Below are 20,095 nucleotides of genomic sequence, written 5' to 3' on the forward strand. Positions count from 1 at the left end.
CACATTCCCCTCTTTATTTAAGTAATCTCTGTTTAGCGGTGGACTGGGCTTGGAGAGCTGCTGTTTAGCAAGCAATGACAATTACTGTCCTGAAAGAGAGCAGCATACAAACCACACTGTCTTAACAACCTCAAAAATACAAAACAAAACACATTTCAATTTCAGTTCAATATGGAACATGTTTTCAACTACAGGGTGATTCTGTATTTTAAGGGATGGTTGGTATCCCTACTTACAGGGCAAGTTGCATGGATTGAGCTCTCTGCTACACCATGTGGAGAAGCCTGGCTAAAACCCCAGCAGTGTGCAGGCTCTGCGTAGTCTGCTAGATACATTTTGAGGTGGTTTAAATATAAATAGAAGTTTTTGTAACACTAAACGTGGTGTCAGTTTAGTGGGTAAAGCCCCCCTCGATGTGGTGGTCTGGCTACTGCGCTGAACAATCAGGTGATTTCTGCATTACTGAGTTAAACATCATGGACTATTCATGAGGTTTTCTTTTACCAGTTATTTATAATCTGTTTTTGAAACTGTAATCTGACCTTCAATTTCCAGTAGTTCGGTCTCTCCCCATTCACAGAGATTGGAGCCTGGTCTTTTGGCTGGCAGCGTTGCAAAGATAGCTATAAATTTACAGAATTGTCTATAAGGACTTAGGCTGGGGCTTAGCTTGGCTACTCCTCTTGGAGAGGGCAGAGCTAGATCTGAACAGCTCCATGATGTTGTGTATTTATGAATGGGCTGATGACTCAGTCACAGAGATCAGAACCCCCAAAGATTTGTGAAATCATAACCCATATACAAAATAGAAATCTAAAAAGGCATCTTATCTCTATCATGGCATCTGTCACTGTGATAGTTCACTGACAGTGCCAGTCACAGACCTTCACTAGAATATTAAGACCATGCCCAGACCATTCTCAGAGAGGTCTGAGGAGTGCATTTTGGTGATTTTTGAGAAATGTTTTATCATGTTTCTGATTTGTGTTTTCTATTTGAACTTTACTCAATACTTCACCGAAAACGCATATTTAGTTTTATACAAAACTCTGTCTGTCAACAGTGTCTTGTGTGTAGTACTGACCAAAATACATTGGTAACTAATGCTAGTGCTAATTCATGTCAAATCAAAAAAGTGGCAAATTTTGGTTCAAACATTACACACTTGTCAGGGCACTGGACAGCTGAAAGTGGTGCCAGGGGTACAAAACTTAATGCAGACAATGCTTTCTTCCATATTTGTAACATAAAATGTAGGGCTGGCTATAGAAAAACTTGAGCAAACAGTTGAGACAAGACACCAATGGAATTTGGCCTCTGCCTTTAACCCATCTGTGCAGTGAACACACACTAGTGAAAAAAAAAGCTCACAGTGACAGGGAGCACACGTGCCTGGAGTGGTGGGCAGTCATTGCTGTGGTGCCCAGGAAGCAGGGAGGGTGACAATCAGTTACAAATTTAAGAGTGTTGATCACAGCAATTTTCTATGATTAATCATAATTAAAGTTAAATTAATCGAATTAGAATCTCACAGAAGCTTTAATGTTCACAAAAAAGTCGAAAATATTTGGTTCTCCTTTACGGCCCTTACGTTCTGTATCAGTGCATGGTCCACACTATCAAGTTAACAGTTAAACTGATGGATTAAGTGAGAGAACTTAGGCTAAACAAGAGCAGCTTTTTAATGATTAAATATGTCATATTCTGAACAGGTTTAGAATAATTTTGAGCTAAAATGATTTAGTTACTTTAATTTAAAGTTAAAATAATAACACCCAGACGAGTTATGATAAAGATATATCTGGTAAAATATATCTGTGCTGAGTGAGCTGATATCAGTGTGTTGGTCTCTTTCAGAAATGCAGTGTGTTTGGGTGATGGTGCTGCTCCTCCCCGCTGCTCTTTCAGGTAAGTAAACTCCATTAAACTGCACACCTCCTCAAACACCCTCAGAGAAACGGCCCTCAGTCACACTCACTCTGAATCTGGTGTAGTCAGAGTTTCTCCCTGACTGTGTGTTCTGCCAGTTAGTGATAAACTCCAGCAGCTCCAGATAATGAAGAGAAGAGTGTGTCTGAAACAGGTAACAGAGATCATCACAAGAGTGTCAGAGGATGGTTGCAGGTTCAGTTACATTTACTGTTTAAGTTGTTATAATTTGTAATTATATCTGAGTTGCAAGACAATTATATAAGAAGAGATTTATTGCTGAAAGTTTTCATGAGCACTTTTACTATTATTAACTATTATTTTGCAAAAATATGGTTCTTTTTTTTAGTACAGTAGAAGTGAATGTTGTTATTTGTCATTCTAAACAAGTGTTCAGTCTAAGTTTATCAGTATATGTATGTGTAGATTATCTGTGGTGTATTTAAGTGTATTTTCTTTGGTGTGTGTGAGAGTATATTATCTGTGTGTGTGTGTGTGTGTGTGTGTGTGTGTGTAGATTATATGTGGTGTGTGTGAGTATTATCTGTGTGTGTGTGTGTGTGTGTGTGTGTGTGTGTAGATTATATGTGGTGTGTGTAAGTGTATTTTTTTTGTTGTGTGTGAGAGTAGATTATCTGTGGTGTGTGTGAGTAGATTATCTGTGGTGTGTGTTTAAATAGATTATCTGTTGTGTGTGTGAGTAGATTATCTGGAGTGTGTGTGTGAGTAGATTATCTGGAGTGTGTGTGTGAGTAGATTATCTGTGGAGTGTGTGAGTAGGTTATCTATGGTGTGTGTGTGAGTAGATTATCTGTGGTGTGTGTTTAAGTAGATTATCTGTGTGTGTGAGAGTAGATTATCTGTTGTGTGTGTGAGTAAATTATCTGTGGTGTGTGTTTAAATAGATTATCTGTGGTGTGTGTGAGTAGATTATCTGTGGTGTGTGTTTAAATAGATTATCTGTGGTGTGTGTTTAAATAGATTATCTGTGGTGTATATGAGTAGATTATCTGTGGAGTGTGTTTAAATAGATTATCTGTAGTGTGTGTGAGTAGATTATCTGTGGTGTGTGTTTAAATAGATTATCTGTGGTGTATATGAGTAGATTATCTGTGGTGTGTGAGTAGATTATCTGTGGTGTGTGTGAGTAGATTATCTGTGGTGTGTGAGTAAATTATCTGTGGTGTGTGTGAGTAGGTTATCTGTGTGTGTGAGAGTAGATTATCTGCGGTGTGTGCGGTAGATTATCTGTGGTGTGTGTGAGTAGATTATCTATGGTGTGTGTTTAAATAGATTATCTGTGGTGTGTGTGAGTAGATTATCTGTGGTGTGTGTGAGAGTAGATTAACTGTGGTGTGTGTGAGTAGATTATCTGTGGTGTGTGTGAGAGTAGATTAACTGTGGTGTGTGTGAGTAGATTATCTGTGGTGTGTGTGAGTAGATTATCTGTGGTGTGTGAGTAAATTATCTGTGGTGTGTGTGAGTAGGTTATCTGTGTGTGTGAGAGTAGATTATCTGCGGTGTGTGAGAGTAGATTATCTGTGGTGTGTGTGAGTAGATTATCTATGGTGTGTGTTTAAATAGATTATCTGTGGTGTGTGTGAGTAGATTATCTGTGGTGTGTGTGAGAGTAGATTAACTGTGGTGTGTGTGAGTAGGTTATCTGTGGTGTGTGTGAGTAGATTATCTGTGTGTGTGAGAGTAGATTATCTGTGTGTGTGTGAGTAGATTAACTGTGGTGTGTGTGAGTAGGTTATCTGTGGTGTGTGTGAGTAGATTATCTGTGTGTGTGAGAGTAGATTATCTGTGTGTGTGTGACTAGATTATCTGTGGTGTGTGTGAGTAGATTATCTGTGGTGTGTGTGTGTAGATTAACTGTGGTGTGTGAGTAGATTATCTGTGTGTGTGAGAGTAGATTATCTGTGTGTGTGTGACTAGATTATCTGTGGTGTGTGTGAGTAGATTATCTGTGGTGTGTGTGTGTAGATTAACTGTGGTGTGTGAGTAAATTATCTGTGGTGTGTGTGTGTAGATTAACTGTGGTGTGTGAGTAAATTATCTGTGGTGTGTGTGAGTAGATTATCTATGGTGTGTGTTTAAGTAGATTATCTGTGGTGTGTGTGAGTAGATTATCTGTGGTGTATGTGAGTAGATTATCTATGGTGTGTGTGAGTAGATTATCTGTGGTGTGTGTGAGTAGATTATATGTGGTGTATGTGAGTAAAATATCTGTGGTGTGTGTTTAAATAGATTATCTCTGGTGTGTGTGAGTAGATTATATGTGGTGTATGTGAGTAGATTAACTGTGGTGTGTGTTTAAATAGATTATCTCTGGTGTGTGTGAGTAGATTATCTGTGGTGTATGTGAGTAGATTATCTATGGTGTGTGTGAGTAGATTATCTGTGGTGTGTGTGAGTAGATTATATGTGGTGTATGTGAGTAAAATATCTGTGGTGTGTGTTTAAATAGATTATCTCTGGTGTGTGTGAGTAGATTATCTATGGTGTGTGTGAGTAGATTATCTATGGTGTGTGTGAGTAGATTATCTATGGTGTGTGTTTAAGTAGATTATCTGTGGTGTGTGTGAGTAGATTATCTGTGGTGTGTGTGAGTAGATTAACTGTAGTGTGTGTGAGTAGATTATCTGTGGTGTATGTGAGTAGATTAACTGTAGTGTGTATGTGAGTAAAATATCTGTGGTGTGTGTGAGTAGATTATCTGTGGTGTGTGTTTAAATAGATTATCTCTGGTGTGTGTGAGTAGATTATCTGTGGTGTATGTGAGTAGATTATCTATGGTGTGTGTGAGTAGATTATCTATGGTGTGTGTGAGTAGATTATCTATGGTGTGTGTTTAAATAGATTATCTCTGGTGTGTGTGAGTAGATTATCTGTGGTGTGTGTGAGTAGATTATCTATGGTGTGTGTGAGTAGATTATCTGTGGTGTGTGTTTAAGTAGATTTTCTGTGGTGTATGTGAGTAGATTATCTATGGTGTGTGTGAGTAGATTATCTATGGTGTGTGTGAGTAGATTATCTGTGGTGTGTGTTTAAGTAGATTATCTGTGGTGTGTGTGAGTAGATTAACTGTAGTGTGTGTGAGTAGATTATCTATGGTGTGTGTTTAAGTAGATTATCTGTGGTGTGTGTGAGTAGATTATCTGTGGTGTGTGTGAGTAGATTATCTGTGGTGTGTGTGAGTAGATTATCTGTGGTGTGTGAGAGTAGATTAACTGTAGTGTGTGAGTAGATTATATGTGGTGTATGTGAGTAGATTAACTGTAGTGTGTATGTGAGTAAAATATCTGTGGTGTGTGTGAGTAGATTATCTATGGTGTGTGTTTAAATAGATTATCTGTTGTGTGTGTTTAAATAGATTATCTGTGGTGTGTGTGTGTAGATTAACTGTGGTGTGTGTGAGTAAATTTTCTGTGGTGTGTGTGAGTAGATTATCTATGGTGTGTGTTTAAATAGATTATCTATGGTGTGTGTGAGTAGATTATCTGTGGTGTGTGTGAGTAGATTATCTGTTGTGTGTGAGTAGATTATCTGTTGTGTGTGTGAGTAGATTATCTGTTATGTGTAAGAGTAGGTTAGCTATGGTGTGTGTGAGTAGATTATCTGTAGTGTGTATGTAAGTAAAATATCTGTGGTGTGTGTGAGTAGATTATCTATGGTGTGTGTTTAAATAGATTATCTGTGGTGTGTGTGAGTAGATTTTCTGTGGTGTGTGTGAGTAGATTATCTGTGGTGTGTGTGAGGAGATTATCTATGGTGTGTGTTTAAATAGATTATCTCTGGTGTGTGTGAGTAGATTATCTATGGTGTGTGTGAGTAGATTATCTATGGTGTGTGTTTAAGTAGATTATCTGTGGTGTGTGTGAGTAGATTATCTGTGGTGTGTGTGAGTAGATTAACTGTAGTGTGTGTGAGTAGATTATCTGTGGTGTATGTGAGTAGATTAACTGTAGTGTGTATGTGAGTAAAATATCTGTGGTGTGTGTGAGTAGATTATCTATGGTGTGTGTTTAAATAGATTATCTCTGGTGTGTGTGAGTAGATTATCTGTGGTGTATGTGAGTAGATTATCTATGGTGTGTGTGAGTAGATTATCTATGGTGTGTGTGAGTAGATTATCTATGGTGTGTGTGAGTAGATTAACTGTAGTGTGTGTGAGTAGATTAACTGTAGTGTGTGTGAGTAGATTATCTATGGTGTGTGTTTAAGTAGATTATCTGTGGTGTGTGTGAGTAGATTATCTGTGGTGTGTGTTTAAATAGATTATCTCTGTGTGTGTGAGTAAATTATCTGTGGTGTATGTGAGTAGATTATCTATGGTGTGTGTGTGTAGATTATCTATGGTGTGTGTGAGTAGATTATCTATGGTGTGTGTTTAAATAGATTATCTCTGGTGTGTGTGAGTAGATTATCTGTGGTGTATGTGAGTAGATTATCTATGGTGTGTGTGAGTAGATTATCTATGGTGTGTGTGAGTAGATTATCTGTGGTGTGTGTTTAAGTAGATTATCTGTGGTGTGTGTGAGTAGATTAACTGTAGTGTGTGTGAGTAGATTATCTATGGTGTGTGTTTAAGTAGATTATCTGTGGTGTGTGTGAGTAGATTATCTGTGGTGTGTGTGAGTAGATTATCTGTGGTGTGTGTGAGTAGATTATCTGTGGTGTGTGAGAGTAGATTAACTGTAGTGTGTGAGTAGATTATATGTGGTGTATGTGAGTAGATTAACTGTAGTGTGTATGTGAGTAAAATATCTGTGGTGTGTGTGAGTAGATTATCTATGGTGTGTGTTTAAATAGATTATCTGTTGTGTGTGTTTAAATAGATTATCTGTGGTGTGTGTGTGTAGATTAACTGTGGTGTGTGTGAGTAAATTTTCTGTGGTGTGTGTGAGTAGATTATCTATGGTGTGTGTTTAAATAGATTATCTATGGTGTGTGTGAGTAGATTATCTGTGGTGTGTGTGAGTAGATTATCTGTTGTGTGTGTGAGTAGATTATCTGTTATGTGTAAGAGTAGGTTAGCTATGGTGTGTGTGAGTAGATTATCTGTAGTGTGTATGTAAGTAAAATATCTGTGGTGTGTGTGAGTAGATTATCTATGGTGTGTGTTTAAATAGATTATCTGTGGTGTGTGTGAGTAGATTTTCTGTGGTGTGTGTGAGTAGATTATCTGTGGTGTGTGTGAGGAGATTATCTATGGTGTATGTGAGTAGATTATCTGTGGTGTGTGTGAGTAGATTATCTATGGTGTGTGTGAGTAGATTATCTGTGGTGTATGTGAGTAAAATATCTGTGGTGTGTGTGAGTAGATTATCTATGGTGTGTGAGAGTAGATTATCTGTGGTGTATGTGAGTAGATTAACTGTAGTGTGTGTGAGTAGATTATCTGTGGTGTGTGTTTAAGTAGATTATCTGTGGTGTGTGTGAGTAGATTATCTGTGGTGTGTGTGAGTAGATTAACTGTAGTGTGTATGTGAGTAAAATATCTGTGGTGTGTGTGAGTAGATTATCTATGGTGTGTGTTTAAATAGATTATCTGTGGTGTGTGTGAGTAGATTATCTGTGGTGTGTGTGTGAGTAGATTATCTGTTGTGTGTGTGAGTAGATTATCTCTTATGTGTGAGAGTAGGTTAGCTATGGTGTGTGTGAGTAGATTGTCTGTGGTGTGTGTGAGAGTAGATTAACTGTAGTGTGTATGTGAGTAAAATATCTGTGGTGTGTGTGAGTAGATTATCTGTGGTGTGTGTTTAAGTAGATTATCTATGGTGTGTGTGAGTAGATTATCTGTGGTGTGTGTGAGTAGATTATCTGTTATGTGTGAGAGTAGGTTAGCTATGGTGTGTGAGAGTAGATTATCTGAGGTGTGTGTGAGTAGATTAACTGTAGTGTGTGTGAGTAGATTATCTGTGGTGTATGTGAGTAGATTAACTGTAGTGTGTATGTGAGTAAAATATCTGTGGTGTGTGTGAGTAGATTATCTATGGTGTGTGTTTAAATAGATTATCTGTGGTGTGTGTGAGTAGATTATCTGTGGTGTGTGTGAGTAGATTAACTGTGGTGTGTGTGTGTAGATTAACTGTGGTGTGTGTGAGTAAATTTTCTGTGGTGTGTGTGAGTAGATTATCTATGGTGTGTGTTTAAATAGATTATCTATGGTGTGTGTGAGTAGATTATCTGTGGTGTGTGTGAGTAGATTATCTGTGGTGTGTGTTTAAGTAGATTATCTGTGGTGTGTGTGAGTAGATTATCTGTGGTGTGTGTGAGTAGATTAACTGTAGTGTGTGTGAGTAGATTATCTGTGGTGTGTGTTTAAATAGATTATCTGTGGTGTGTGTGAGTAGATTATCTGTGGTGTGTGTGAGTAGATTAACTGTGGTGTGTGTGTGTAGATTAACTGTAGTGTGTGTGAGTAGATTATCTGTGGTGTGTGTGAGTAGATTAACTGTAGTGTGTATGTGAGTAAAATATCTGTGGTGTGTGTGAGTAGATTATCTATGGTGTGTGTTTAAATAGATTATCTCTGGTGTGTGTGAGTAGATTATCTGTGGTGTGTGTGTGAGTAGATTATCTGTTGTGTGTGTGAGTAGATTATCTGTTATGTGTGAGAGTAGGTTAGCTATGGTGTGTGTGAGTTGATTACCTGTGGTGTGTGTGAGAGTAGATTAACTGTAGTGTGTATGTGAGTAAAATATCTGTGGTGTGTGTGAGTAGATTATCTGTGGTGTGTGTTTAAGTAGATTATCTGTGGTGTGTGTGAGTAGATTATCTGTGGTGTGTGTGAGTAGATTATCTGTGGTGTGTGTGTGAGTAGATTATCTGTTATGTGTGAGAGTAGGTTAGCTATGGTGTGTGTGAGTAGATTATCTGTGGTGTGTGAGAGTAGATTATCTGAGGTGTGTGTGAGTAGATTAACTGTAGTGTGTGTGAGTAGATTATCTGTGGTGTATGTGAGTAGATTAACTGTAGTGTGTATGTGAGTAAAATATCTGTGGTGTGTGTGAGTAGATTATCTATGGTGTGTGTTTAAATAGATTATCTGTGGTGTGTGTGAGTAGATTATCTGTGGTGTGTGTGAGTAGATTATCTGTGGTGTGTGTTTAAATAGATTATCTGTGGTGTGTGTGAGTAGATTATCTGTGGTGTGTGTGAGTAGATTATCTGTGGTGTGTGTGAGTAGATTATCTGGAGTGTGTGTTTAAATAGATTATCTGTTGTGTGTGTTTAAATAGATTATCTGTGGTGTGTGAGTAGATTTTCTGTTGTGTGTGTTAGTAGATTATCTGTGGTGTGTGTTTAAATAGATTATCTGTTGTGTGTGTTTAAGTAGATTATCTGTGGTGTGTGAGTAGATTTTCTGTTGTGTGTGTTAGTAGATTATCTGTGGTGTGTGTTTAAATAGATTATCTGTGGTGTGTGTGAGTAGATTATCTGTGGTGTGTGTGAGTAGATTAACTGTGGTGTGTGTGAGTAAATTTTCTGTGGTGTGTGTGAGTAGATTATCTATGGTGTGTGTTTAAATAGATTATCTATGGTGTGTGTGAGTAGATTATCTGTGGTGTGTGTGAGTAGATTATCTGTGGTGTGTGTGTGAGTAGATTATCTGTTATGTGTGAGAGTAGGTTAGCTATGGTGTGTGTGAGTAGGTTATCTGTGGTGTGTGTGAGAGTAGATTGTCTGTGGTGTGTGTGAGTAGATTATCTGTGGTGTGTGTGTGAGTAGATTATCTGTTATGTGTGAGAGTAGGTTAGCTATGGTGTGTGTGAGTAGGTTATCTGTGGTGTGTGTGAGAGTAGATTATCTGTGGTGTGTGAGAGTAGATTATCTGTGGTGTGTGTGAGTAGATTATCTGTGGTGTGTGTGAGTAGATTATCTGTGGTGTGTGTGAGAGTAGATGATCTGTGGTGTGTGTGAGTAGATTATCTGTGGTGTGTGTGTGAGTAGATTATCTGTAGTGTGTGTGAGTAGATTATCTGTGGTGTATGTGAGTAGATTAACTGTAGTGTGTATGTGAGTAAAATATCTGGTGTGTGTGAGTAGATTATCTATGGTGTGTGTTTAAATAGATTATCTGTGGTGTGTGTGAGTAGATTATCTGTGGTGTGTGTGAGTAGATTATCTGTGGTGTGTGTGAGTAGATTATCTGTGGTGTGTGTGAGTAGATTAACTTTGGTGTGTATGTGTAGATTAACTGTGGTGTGTGAGTAAATTTCCTGTGGTGTGTGTGAGTAGATTATCTATGGTGTGTGTTTAAATAGATTATCTATGGTGTGTGTGAGTAGATTATCTGTGGTGTGTGTGAGTAGATTATCTGTGGTGTGTGTGAGAGTAGATTTTCTGTGGTGTGTGTGAGTAGATTATCTGTGGTGTGTGTGTGAGTAGATTATCTGTTATGTGTGAGAGTAGGTTAGCTATGGTGTGTGTGAGTAGGTTATCTGTGGTGTGTGTGAGAGTAGATTGTCTGTGGTGTGTGTGAGTAGATTATCTGTGGTGTGTGTTTAAGTAGATTATATGTGGTGTGTGTGAGAGTAGATTATCTGTGGTGTGTGTGAGTAAATTATCTGTGGTGTGTGTAAGTAGGTTATCTGTGGTGTGTGTGTAGATTATCTCTGTGTGTGTGAGTAGATTATCTGTGGTGTGTGAGAGTAGATTTTCTGTGGTGTGTGCAAGTAGGTTATCTGTGGTGTGTGTGAGTAAATTATCTGTGGTGTGTGTGAGTAGATTATCTGTGGTGTGTGTGTGTAGATTATCTGTGGTGTGTGTGAGTAGATTATCTGTTGTGTGTGAGAGTAGATTATCTGTGGTGTGTATGAGTAGATTATCTATGGTGTGTGTTTAAATAGATTATCTGTTGTGTGTGAGAGTAGATTATCTGTGGTGTGTGTGAGTAAATTATATGTGGTGTGTGAGAGTAGATTATCTGTGGTGTGTGAGAGTAGATTATCTGTGGTGTGTGTGAGTAGATTATCTGGAGTGTGTGTGAGTAGATTATCTGTGGTGTGTGTGAGTAGATTATCTGGAGTGTGTGTTTAAATAGATTATCTGTTGTGTGTGTTTAAATAGATTATCTGTGGTGTGTGAGTAGATTTTCTGTTGTGTGTGTTAGTAGATTATCTGTGGTGTGTGTTTAAATAGATTATCTGTTGTGTGTGTTTAAGTAGATTATCTGTGGTGTGTGAGTAGATTTTCTGTTGTGTGTGTTAGTAGATTATCTGTGGTGTGTGTTTAAATAGATTATCTGTGGTGTGTGTGAGTAGATTATCTGTGGTGTGTGTTTAAATAGATTATCTGTGGTGTGTGTTTAAATAGATTATCTGTGGTGTGTGTGTAGATTATCTGTGGTGTGAGTAGATTTTCTGTTGTGTGTGTTTAAGTAGATTGTGTGTGTGAGTAAATTATCTGTAGTGTGTGTTAGTAGATTATCTGTGGTGTGTGTTTAAATAGAATATCTGTGGTGTGTGTGTGTAGATTATCTGAGGTGTGTGAAAGTAGATTATCTGTGGTGTGTGTGAGTAGATTATCTGTGGTGTGTGAGTAGATTGTCTGTGGTGTGTGAGAGTAGATTATCTGTGGTGTGTGTGTGAGTAGATTATCTGTGGTGTGTGTGAGTAGATTATATGTGGTGTGTGAGTAGATTGTCTGTGGTGTGTTAGAAATCCGGCGTCCAGGAGACAGATTCAGGAGTCAGGAGACTGGATCTTCAGTGTTGATGAGTTTATTGGTACACACAGAGATGTACAACTCGATTGGTCACGGTCAACCCAGTCTGATTAGGGGTTTTTTGAGAGGGCCTTATATACATTGGAAATTGTGGGAGGAGAAAGGTTGATGAAGAGGAGCTTAAGGAGGGGTAGGAGGGGGATGAAGGATAGGTCACTTGGAGTATCAACAATAGGGGGTCACTTTAAAGAGGGGTAGGAGGTGGGTGAAGTTGAGGGGGGGGTTGAGGGTTATCACACATCAAAGGTCATCGGTATGCTCACTTGATTGTTGTCACCTTTTGGGGGTTATTAGAGTGACCACTTTAGGCCGGCAGGCGAAGGGTAACAAAAGGTGAGAACAAAGGATTAAGATAACCATTTGATAACAAGTTGAAACCACATGAAAGTAATGTTAGAAAAGACCATATTTTCTCTCAATTCCCCCTTTGATTCTCCCTCATGGAGAATCACAAAACAATATTAAGACTACTAAGTACAATACATATGTACAATAAGAAGTCGAAAACAAAAACAAACAAAATAAAAGGCAATAACTATACAAAAACAGGGCAGTGCCTATTTCTATATTATTATGCTAAAGAATGTCACATTGAAGTTGTCCATGGCTGCAACTTCCTGAAAAATACCATAGAGAGTTTTCTTCTGTGTCTGTGAGCAGTCACAGTGTGTGTCCAAGTTATGTTTGTGAACATCAGTCGATGGTAGATCATCCAAGTAGTCCAGTGGTCAGTTGGTTCTTCGAGTCTGAAGCTTGGGTGCAATGTGTCAAAAACTATTCTTGCCATTCTCAATTAACAGGAGCACTGTCTGACTCCAACTGATCTGTAACACAGAAGTAACATTGCGCAGTAAACTGTTCATTGTTGTTGGGAATTTTTCACCATTAGTTTACCTGCTCATCCCCACTATCTGTCCCTCAGAGGAGGCTGCTATGGTAATGCATAGTGTGTTGAAAGTCTTCACCAAAGGGTTGGCCCCTATGGCATAAAAACCATAGTTCTTCCCTGAGGCTCTGTGCATTACCCACCTCTTCTCTTTACTGACCCTATTATTTCGTTCTGATGAGCAGATACAACCTTACAGTAAGAAACATGAATAACTGTTTCCTTTACATTTCACTGCTGAATCAGTGATTAGCATAACCTGAAATGGGCCACCCCATCTAAGTTCTAAGGACTGTTTGTCACTGTTTCCTCACCAAGATCCATTGACCTTTCAGCAAGTAGCACAGTTTTGGCCAACTAATCTTGTTAGTTGTGAAAACATTTCTGCAACACTAGTGTAACCAGGTAGTGTGATGCTAGTGTCACATCATCTGGAGAAATTTTCACACCATTATTTAGCCATATCTATTATTCCACAGATCAGTGGTTCACTCTAGTGTTCACTCTAAATCTACAATAGGGCCATGTTGCCCAGGGTTATCTTTAAGCAGATCGTATAGTGGTTTTTAAAAATGTAGCATTACTTACAAGGCCTAAGAAAGCTTGGCAATTAGTGCACTGTGTTTGGCAGTGACATCGCGATAACTGCAGCTTCTCTACAAGGCACAATTCCTCTAGAACCCTGGGTAACAAATTGTCCAGAATATGTACACCAGCACGACACAACTGAACTGCATCAGGACTGACCTTATGTCCCTTGCTTACATAAAAAAACAGTAAAAAAGAATAAAAAAAAGTGCATTTATGCATTTGATATGCATTTTCTCATTCACACTACTTGGGTGTCATTAACATGCTACAGTAAGTATGGTGAGTTCAATTCTGTGGACAGTTTAGTTTAAACCACAGCAGGAGGAACTGTTGATGTCCCTATGACTCTCTGTATTCCATTGAATATCAGAAACAACTGCTCTGTGACTCCCTGCAAGGTCCTTAACGTCAAAGACAATTGCTCTTGTGAAATCCCTGCTGGGCTTCCCTGTGAAAACCCCCCAGAAGAATTTCCCACTAGGTTGTCTCTCAACCTTGCACCCATATTGTGGCTATCTGCCCGCTTTTTGCGACATACTCTAGAAAAGTGACCAATTTGATGACAGTAATGACATTGTTTCTTCTGATTAGAGAACCTCTTGCTTGCATCTGAGTTAGAGCTAGTCTCTTTGAGGACATGGATTGATGCTGGAACATGGCATGGTTCTAGATCAATGTCCAATCGGTCAAGTTTATTCTTAAGGTCACTCCACTTAGTTTGCCGCCAATTTGGAACAGCAGTCACCAGAGCTCGTTTTAGATCTGTCCGTAGTGACTCAACCAGCTGTCCAAAATGGGGACCATCAGTTGTACTGTCAATGTTATCACCATTGTATTGATGAATACCTGAGTGAGACAAAAAGACTCTTTCAAACCTCTCACAGAAGTCTGCTGCAGACTCTCCCTTTCTTTGTCTACATTTGGTTATCTGTGTCCAGTCAGTTGTTTTATGGCATTGACAGCTAATCCAATCATTGAAAGCTTTCCATCCCCCTTCAAGGTTCTGGCCATTGTTACCCATAGCATTTACCACCTTTTTAGCAAGCTGTCCACTGTCTGCAACGTTAAGTACCTGGCTTGCTATAGCTACAGCATCATTGGGGTGCAGAGAGTAGAGATTTCTTTTCTTATGCATGAGGTCAATGAAATCAAGCCCCATTTTCCTTGGATGCTTAAACTCCTTGGACAACTTTTCCGAAGTATCTGCATCTAAAGGAACATGACCAATTTCTACTCTGGTTTCAGTACCTCTGCATTTTGCATGATTAAGTACCTCAGAAGATACAATGGTTACAGGTCTCATCTGAACTCGCCTTGCACTAGCATGTTCAGAACCCTCGTCAGAAGAGGAAGATTCTGATCCATCAGAATGAACAGTCTCATTGCCTTTGTCGTTTACAGATAATTCAGGATACAGCCTTACTGTTACTTGAGAATCTCCATCCTCTGTGTAACATGACTGACCTGCTGGAGGGGCAACAGAAGGACACTGGCACTTTGATCTAGTTTTACAACTAGCATGCTGCTGTTCAACTTCTGACAGGTTTTGCTGAAGTGTCTTACATGTTCTTTTGGCATTTATGGTAGCTGTTTTATGCCGTCTGCATTCACTAATTAGTTCTAAGATCTTTCCCTGAGCTTCCCTTAACTCATCTTCCATAGACTTTAACTTGCATTTCCAATATTGCTTAATTACAAAAAGACACTTCTTCACTGAGTCATGCTTAAGGCCATAACCTAAAGCTACCTTACACTCAGCAAAAGTCCATTCTCTATCAGCAGAGAAACCTTTGGAGGAAAAGTACTGAGTTATCTTTTGCTCATTAATATGTTTCTTCACTATGCCATTGATTACCTTTTCAAAATCAGAATCAGCCCACTGAGGCATTTCAGTCCCTCCCTTAACTAAGGTGCTGCTTTTATAGTTAAGAGGCTTCCATGAGTCTTTACCAAGATTCTGAGTATGTTGGCCTTTTCTGGACATGGTGAGAAAACAGGAGAACAAAACCAAGTTTTCTTCTTATTAACTAAACTACAGAAGAACAAAAACACAACTCATCAGTAACAAACAAACCTCTCTCTGTTCAGAGAGGATTCTGGTTACAAACGTTACGTTTAACAGTAACAAAACAAACTTCTCTCCTTTAGAGAGGATAACAGCCACAAAACACTAGGTTTTTATCAGTGACAAACAACCAAACTTTCCTTAAAAACAGAGAGGATAACAGCCACAAAACACTAGGTTTTTATCAGTGACAAACAACCAAACTTTCCTTAAAAACAGAGAGGATAACAGCCACAAAACACTAGGTTTTTATCAGTGACAAACAACAAAACTTCTCTTCTTTCAGAGAGGCTAACAATTACTGACTCCTCTGTCTTAGGAAACCAGAATTTCTCTTCGATTCGAAATGGCGTTTACTCACCAAGAAGGTTTCAGTAGGCCATCCGGGTCACGGCACCAAATTGTTAGAAATCCGGCGTCCAGGAGACAGATTCAGGAGTCAGGAGACTGGATCTTCAGTGTTGATGAGTTTATTGGTACACACAGAGATGTACAACTCGATCGGTCACGGTCAACCCAGTCTGATTAGGGGTTTTTTGAGAGGGCCTTATATACATTGGAAATTGTGGGAGGAGAAAGGTTGATGAAGAGGAGCTTAAGGAGGGGTAGGAGGGGGATGAAGGATAGGTCACTTGGAGTATCAACAATAGGGGGTCACTTTAAAGAGGGGTAGGAGGTGGGTGAAGTTGAGGGGGGGGTTGAGGGTTATCACACATCAAAGGTCATCGGTATGCTCACTTGATTGTTGTCACCTTTTGGGGGTTATTAGAGTGACCACTTTAGGCCGGCAGGCGAAGGGTAACAAAAGGTGAGAACAAAGGATTAAGATAACCATTTGATAACAAGTTGAAACCACATGAAAGTAATGTTAGAAAAGACCATATTTTCTCTCAGGTGTGTGTGTGTAGATTATCTGTGGTGTGTGTGAGTAGATTATCTGTGGTGTGTGAGAGTAGATTATCTGTGGTGTGTGTTTAAATAGATTATCTGTGGTGTGTGTGAGTAGATTATCTTTGGTGTGTGAGAGTAGATTATCTGTGGTGTGTGTTTAAATAGATTATCTGTGGTGTGTGTGAGTAGATTATCTTTGGTGTGTGAGAGTAGATTATCTGTGGTGTGTGTTTAAATAGATTATCTGTGGTGTGTGTGAGTAGATTATCTGTGGTGTGCGAGTAGATTATCTGTGGTGTGTGTTTAAATAGATTATCTGTGGTGTGTGTGAGTAGATTATCTGTGTGTGTGTTTAAATAGATTATCTGTGTGTGTGTTTAAATAGATTATCTGTGGTGTGTGAGAGTAGATTATCTGTGTGTGTGTGAGTAGATTATCTGTGGTGTGCGAGTAGATTATCTGTGGTGTGTGTTTAAATAGATTATCTGTGTGTGTGAGAGTAGATTATCTGTGGTGTGTGTGAGAGTAGATTATCTGTGTGTGTGAGTAGATTATCTGTGGAGTGTGTTTAAATAGATTATCTGTGGTGTGTGTAAGTAGATTATCTGTGGTGTGTGAGTAGATTATCTGTGGTGTGTAAGAGTAGATTATCTGTGGAGTGTGTTTAAATAGATTATCTGTGGTATGTGAGTAGATTATCTGTGTGTGAGAGTAGATTATCTGTGGAGTGTGTTTAAATAGATTATCTGTGGTGTGTGTAAGTAGATTATCTGTGGTGTGTGAGTAGATTATCTGTGTGTGAGAGTAGATTATCTGTGGAGTGTGTTTAAATAGATTATCTGTGGTGTGTGTGAGTAAATTTTCTGTGGTGTGTGTTTAAATAGATTATCTGTGGTGTGTGTGAGTAAATTTTCTGTGGTGTGTGTTTAAATAGATTATCTGTGGTGTGTGTGTAGATTATCTGTGGTGTGTCTGATTAGATTATCTGTGGTGTGTGTGAGTAAATTATCTGTGGTGTATATGAGTAGATTATCTGTTGTGTGTGTTTAAATAGATTATCTGTGGTGTGTGTGAGTAAAATAGATGTTGTGTGTGTGGATTATCTTTGATGTGTGTGTAGATTATCTATGTGTGAGAGTAAATTATCTGTGTGTGTGACCATACATAATCTGTGGTGTGTGTGAAAGTAGATTATATGTGTGTATGTGTGTGTGTGTGTATGTGTAAATAGATCATGTGGGTGTGTGTGAGTAGACTATCTGTGGTTTGTGTGTGTGTGTGTGTGTATACAGAGTTTCTGTGGTGTGTGTGTATAGATTATCTGTGGTGTGTGTGTGGTGTGTGTGTAGATTATCTGTGAGGTGTGTGTGTGGTGTGTGTGTGTATGTGTGTGTCTGTGTGTGTGTTTGTGGATTAAAGGTTGTGTTGTTTTTGTTTATAGAGAAGTTTAAGGTGGTGGTTCCAGATGCTCCTGTTGTCGGTGTTTCTGGTTCTGTGGTGGTTCTGCCGTGTTCTGTCCGAGGGCTGGATGGTCAGACCAGCATGAACGCTGAGGATATGAACATTACCTGGTCCAGATCAGACCTGACAGATTCAGTGGTTCATCAGTATGTAAATCATAACGATCTAAACACAGATCAGATTCCTCAGTACAGAGGGAGAACCTCTGTGTTTAAAGAGGAGCTACAGAGAGGAAACACCTCACTGAGTCTCTCCAACATTCGCCTTACTGATGAAGGACAATACAGCTGCACTGTTGAGTCTAGATACTGGAATGATAAACTCTCAGTTAATCTCAGAGTTGAAGGTAAAGATCATGTCAGTTCAGATGTGTTGTAAAATAATGTTGCTATTTTAATAAATATTTATATGAGAGTAATTCATCTCACACTGTCTCATATCTTAATGAATTCCTCCACAGTTATTGGATCTCAGCCAGTGATCACTGTGGACAGCTATGACTCAGAGACGGTCAGTTTACTGTGTAAATCTGAAGGCTGGTATCCTGAACCTGCTCTTCAGTGGATGAACAGTAGAAGAGTTAATCTGACTGCAGAAGAAACAGAAACACAGCGAGTAGCTGATCTCTACAGTGTGAAACGTCGTGTGACTGTAAAGCGCAGTGACATCGACACGTTCTTCTGCATAGTGACTCAGAGAGACCACAAGAAGGAGGGACACATCACAGCTGCTGCCATCTACGGTGAGTTACTCCACTCTGCTGCACACACTCTCTGCTGGCTCAAGCACATGGTTGTATTATTTACAGATGTTTGATTGTATGTTTGTGTATTCATTTGATTTGTTCATTCATTTTCGTAGTTATTTGACTGTTTATTATTTTCATACAATCTAGTAGTTTAGTTGTTTCATAACAGTCACAGGAGTGATTCTGACTGATGATGAGGGTAGCAGTGGAATAACGGTTTTGCATGGTTACTGTAAGGTGCTAGTCAGGGTCAAAACACAGGCAAAGATCAAAAGGGCTAAGACAAAAGGCAACAACAGAAAATACAAAAAAGGTAAAAACACAGAATATACATGAATATCAATAAACGCTCAGTAGATCACTGGAAGGGGATGCAATACCTTACAAGGAACCTAGTCTAAATCCCTGGCTTAAATACAAAAATTCTGATATGATCACATGATCATACACAGGTGCAAGTCCTTAGAACTCCGGTGAACGCTAACATGGATAGGAGCTCGCAGTCACATGAGTAGTTATGTGATCTCCCGGAGAATTTTGGGAATTCGAGTCCGGAAGTAAAGAGGCAGTCTGCGGATGTGTGCGAGTTACCATTCTGTTTACATTTGCTTATGCAATACAGATAATCTTATTAGCAAAAAAACTATTCAGCTAAACAGAGAATCACACGTTTGCATGGACTTCTAAATAAATAGAACATCCACGCTCCTGTCTACATCTCCCGTCTGTAACCTCTGACTTACACAGACAGATGCACACTGACCCCAATCTGATCTCATTATAAAAATGCCTGCATTACTTTCAAATCTTTCCTGGCTTGGAGCAAAGGTGGCTTGGATACATAAAAACACAAATACTCTTGTTAAAAATACTTTAGTAAAAGTTAGTAAAAGTATGGTTATTTACATGTACTTTGTGAAGTGCGGACCACACTAGCTGAGGCAAGGAAGGAGAACTCGAGAAATTTGGGCTGGAGTTCTTGGACTGGAAATCTTGCAATTTCAATGTACAGTGAAACTGCTTGTTTCTGCTGTGCTCATAACAAACTCTTGAATCTTGAATCTGAAAACAGTATTTACTTTGTTTTACTTTGTTAATCCTAAGCAAATGCTTGAAGAAACACTACAAACAAAAGTGTGACCATAAAAAAATCAACTGAGGCCAGCACACTCATCTAAAATGTAATTTATGCAAAATATGCAATATTAGAAAATCACTGTGAATGTTTCAGTCACACACAGGCTGCTTAAGAGCATAAACACCCAACACAGCATGGTGGACACATGCACATCTACAGACAGATCACATCAGGGTTGGGCAGTATCAACTTTTCATACCATCTCCAAATATTTTACTACAGTATTACTGGTGGTGAAGAAAAATGTAAGCTGCACAGGTAGAGCTGATCCTTGAACATTTAGGTGACTATAAAAACCCATAAAAACATCATATACAAAGTTCAGTTTGCTTACAGAGTCACCAACTAAAGGAACATTGTGCTCAGCTTTAAATCAGACACTGATTACCCTGAATACCCAGTTCTGAAAAGCAGCAAATGTGTACACTTTCCAGAGTGAGGAAACTGATGTTACAAACGCATGGACAAGTGTTTCTGTATCAAAAGGCAGAACCTTCATATAAAAATATCACACAGCCTATCAACCTAATCAGAGTCTGGACTCTCAGACAGAACATAAATATATAGCTATGAAAGGTAACTGCATGCTTTATACAATAAAAAAGAATATACAATAAAAACAGCTGTCCCAAATTGGAGCCTTGTGGAACT

The 20,095-nt window shown here is 38.9% G+C and overlaps 3 protein-coding genes across 4 annotated transcripts in view; 2 read left to right on the plus strand and 1 right to left on the minus strand.

Annotated features, from left to right (window-relative positions):
* The window catches only part of LOC140577232 (uncharacterized), a 222,032-nt gene that overhangs the window by 149,626 nt on the left and 52,311 nt on the right, over positions 1-20,095 (plus strand). The window lies entirely within an intron of this gene.
* LOC140577237 (butyrophilin-like protein 8) overlaps positions 1-20,095 on the minus strand; it is a 161,721-nt gene that overhangs the window by 19,617 nt on the left and 122,009 nt on the right. The gene's annotated exons all lie outside the window — the stretch shown is intronic.
* Positions 1-20,095, plus strand: part of LOC140577233 (ribonuclease inhibitor-like) — a 75,046-nt gene that overhangs the window by 2,640 nt on the left and 52,311 nt on the right. For both annotated transcript variants that reach the window (XM_072697101.1, XM_072697102.1), the window contains exons 2-4: positions 1,858-1,908; positions 17,539-17,904; positions 18,019-18,300. In XM_072697101.1, coding sequence (XP_072553202.1) covers positions 1,860-1,908; positions 17,539-17,904; positions 18,019-18,300 — 697 coding nt within the window. In that variant the 5' untranslated portion in view covers positions 1,858-1,859. The remainder of the gene's footprint in view (positions 1-1,857; positions 1,909-17,538; positions 17,905-18,018; positions 18,301-20,095) is intronic.

The sequence above is a fragment of the Salminus brasiliensis genome, chromosome 14 (genome assembly GCF_030463535.1).
Source record: "Salminus brasiliensis chromosome 14, fSalBra1.hap2, whole genome shotgun sequence".
Taxonomy (NCBI): Eukaryota; Metazoa; Chordata; class Actinopteri; order Characiformes; family Bryconidae; genus Salminus; species Salminus brasiliensis.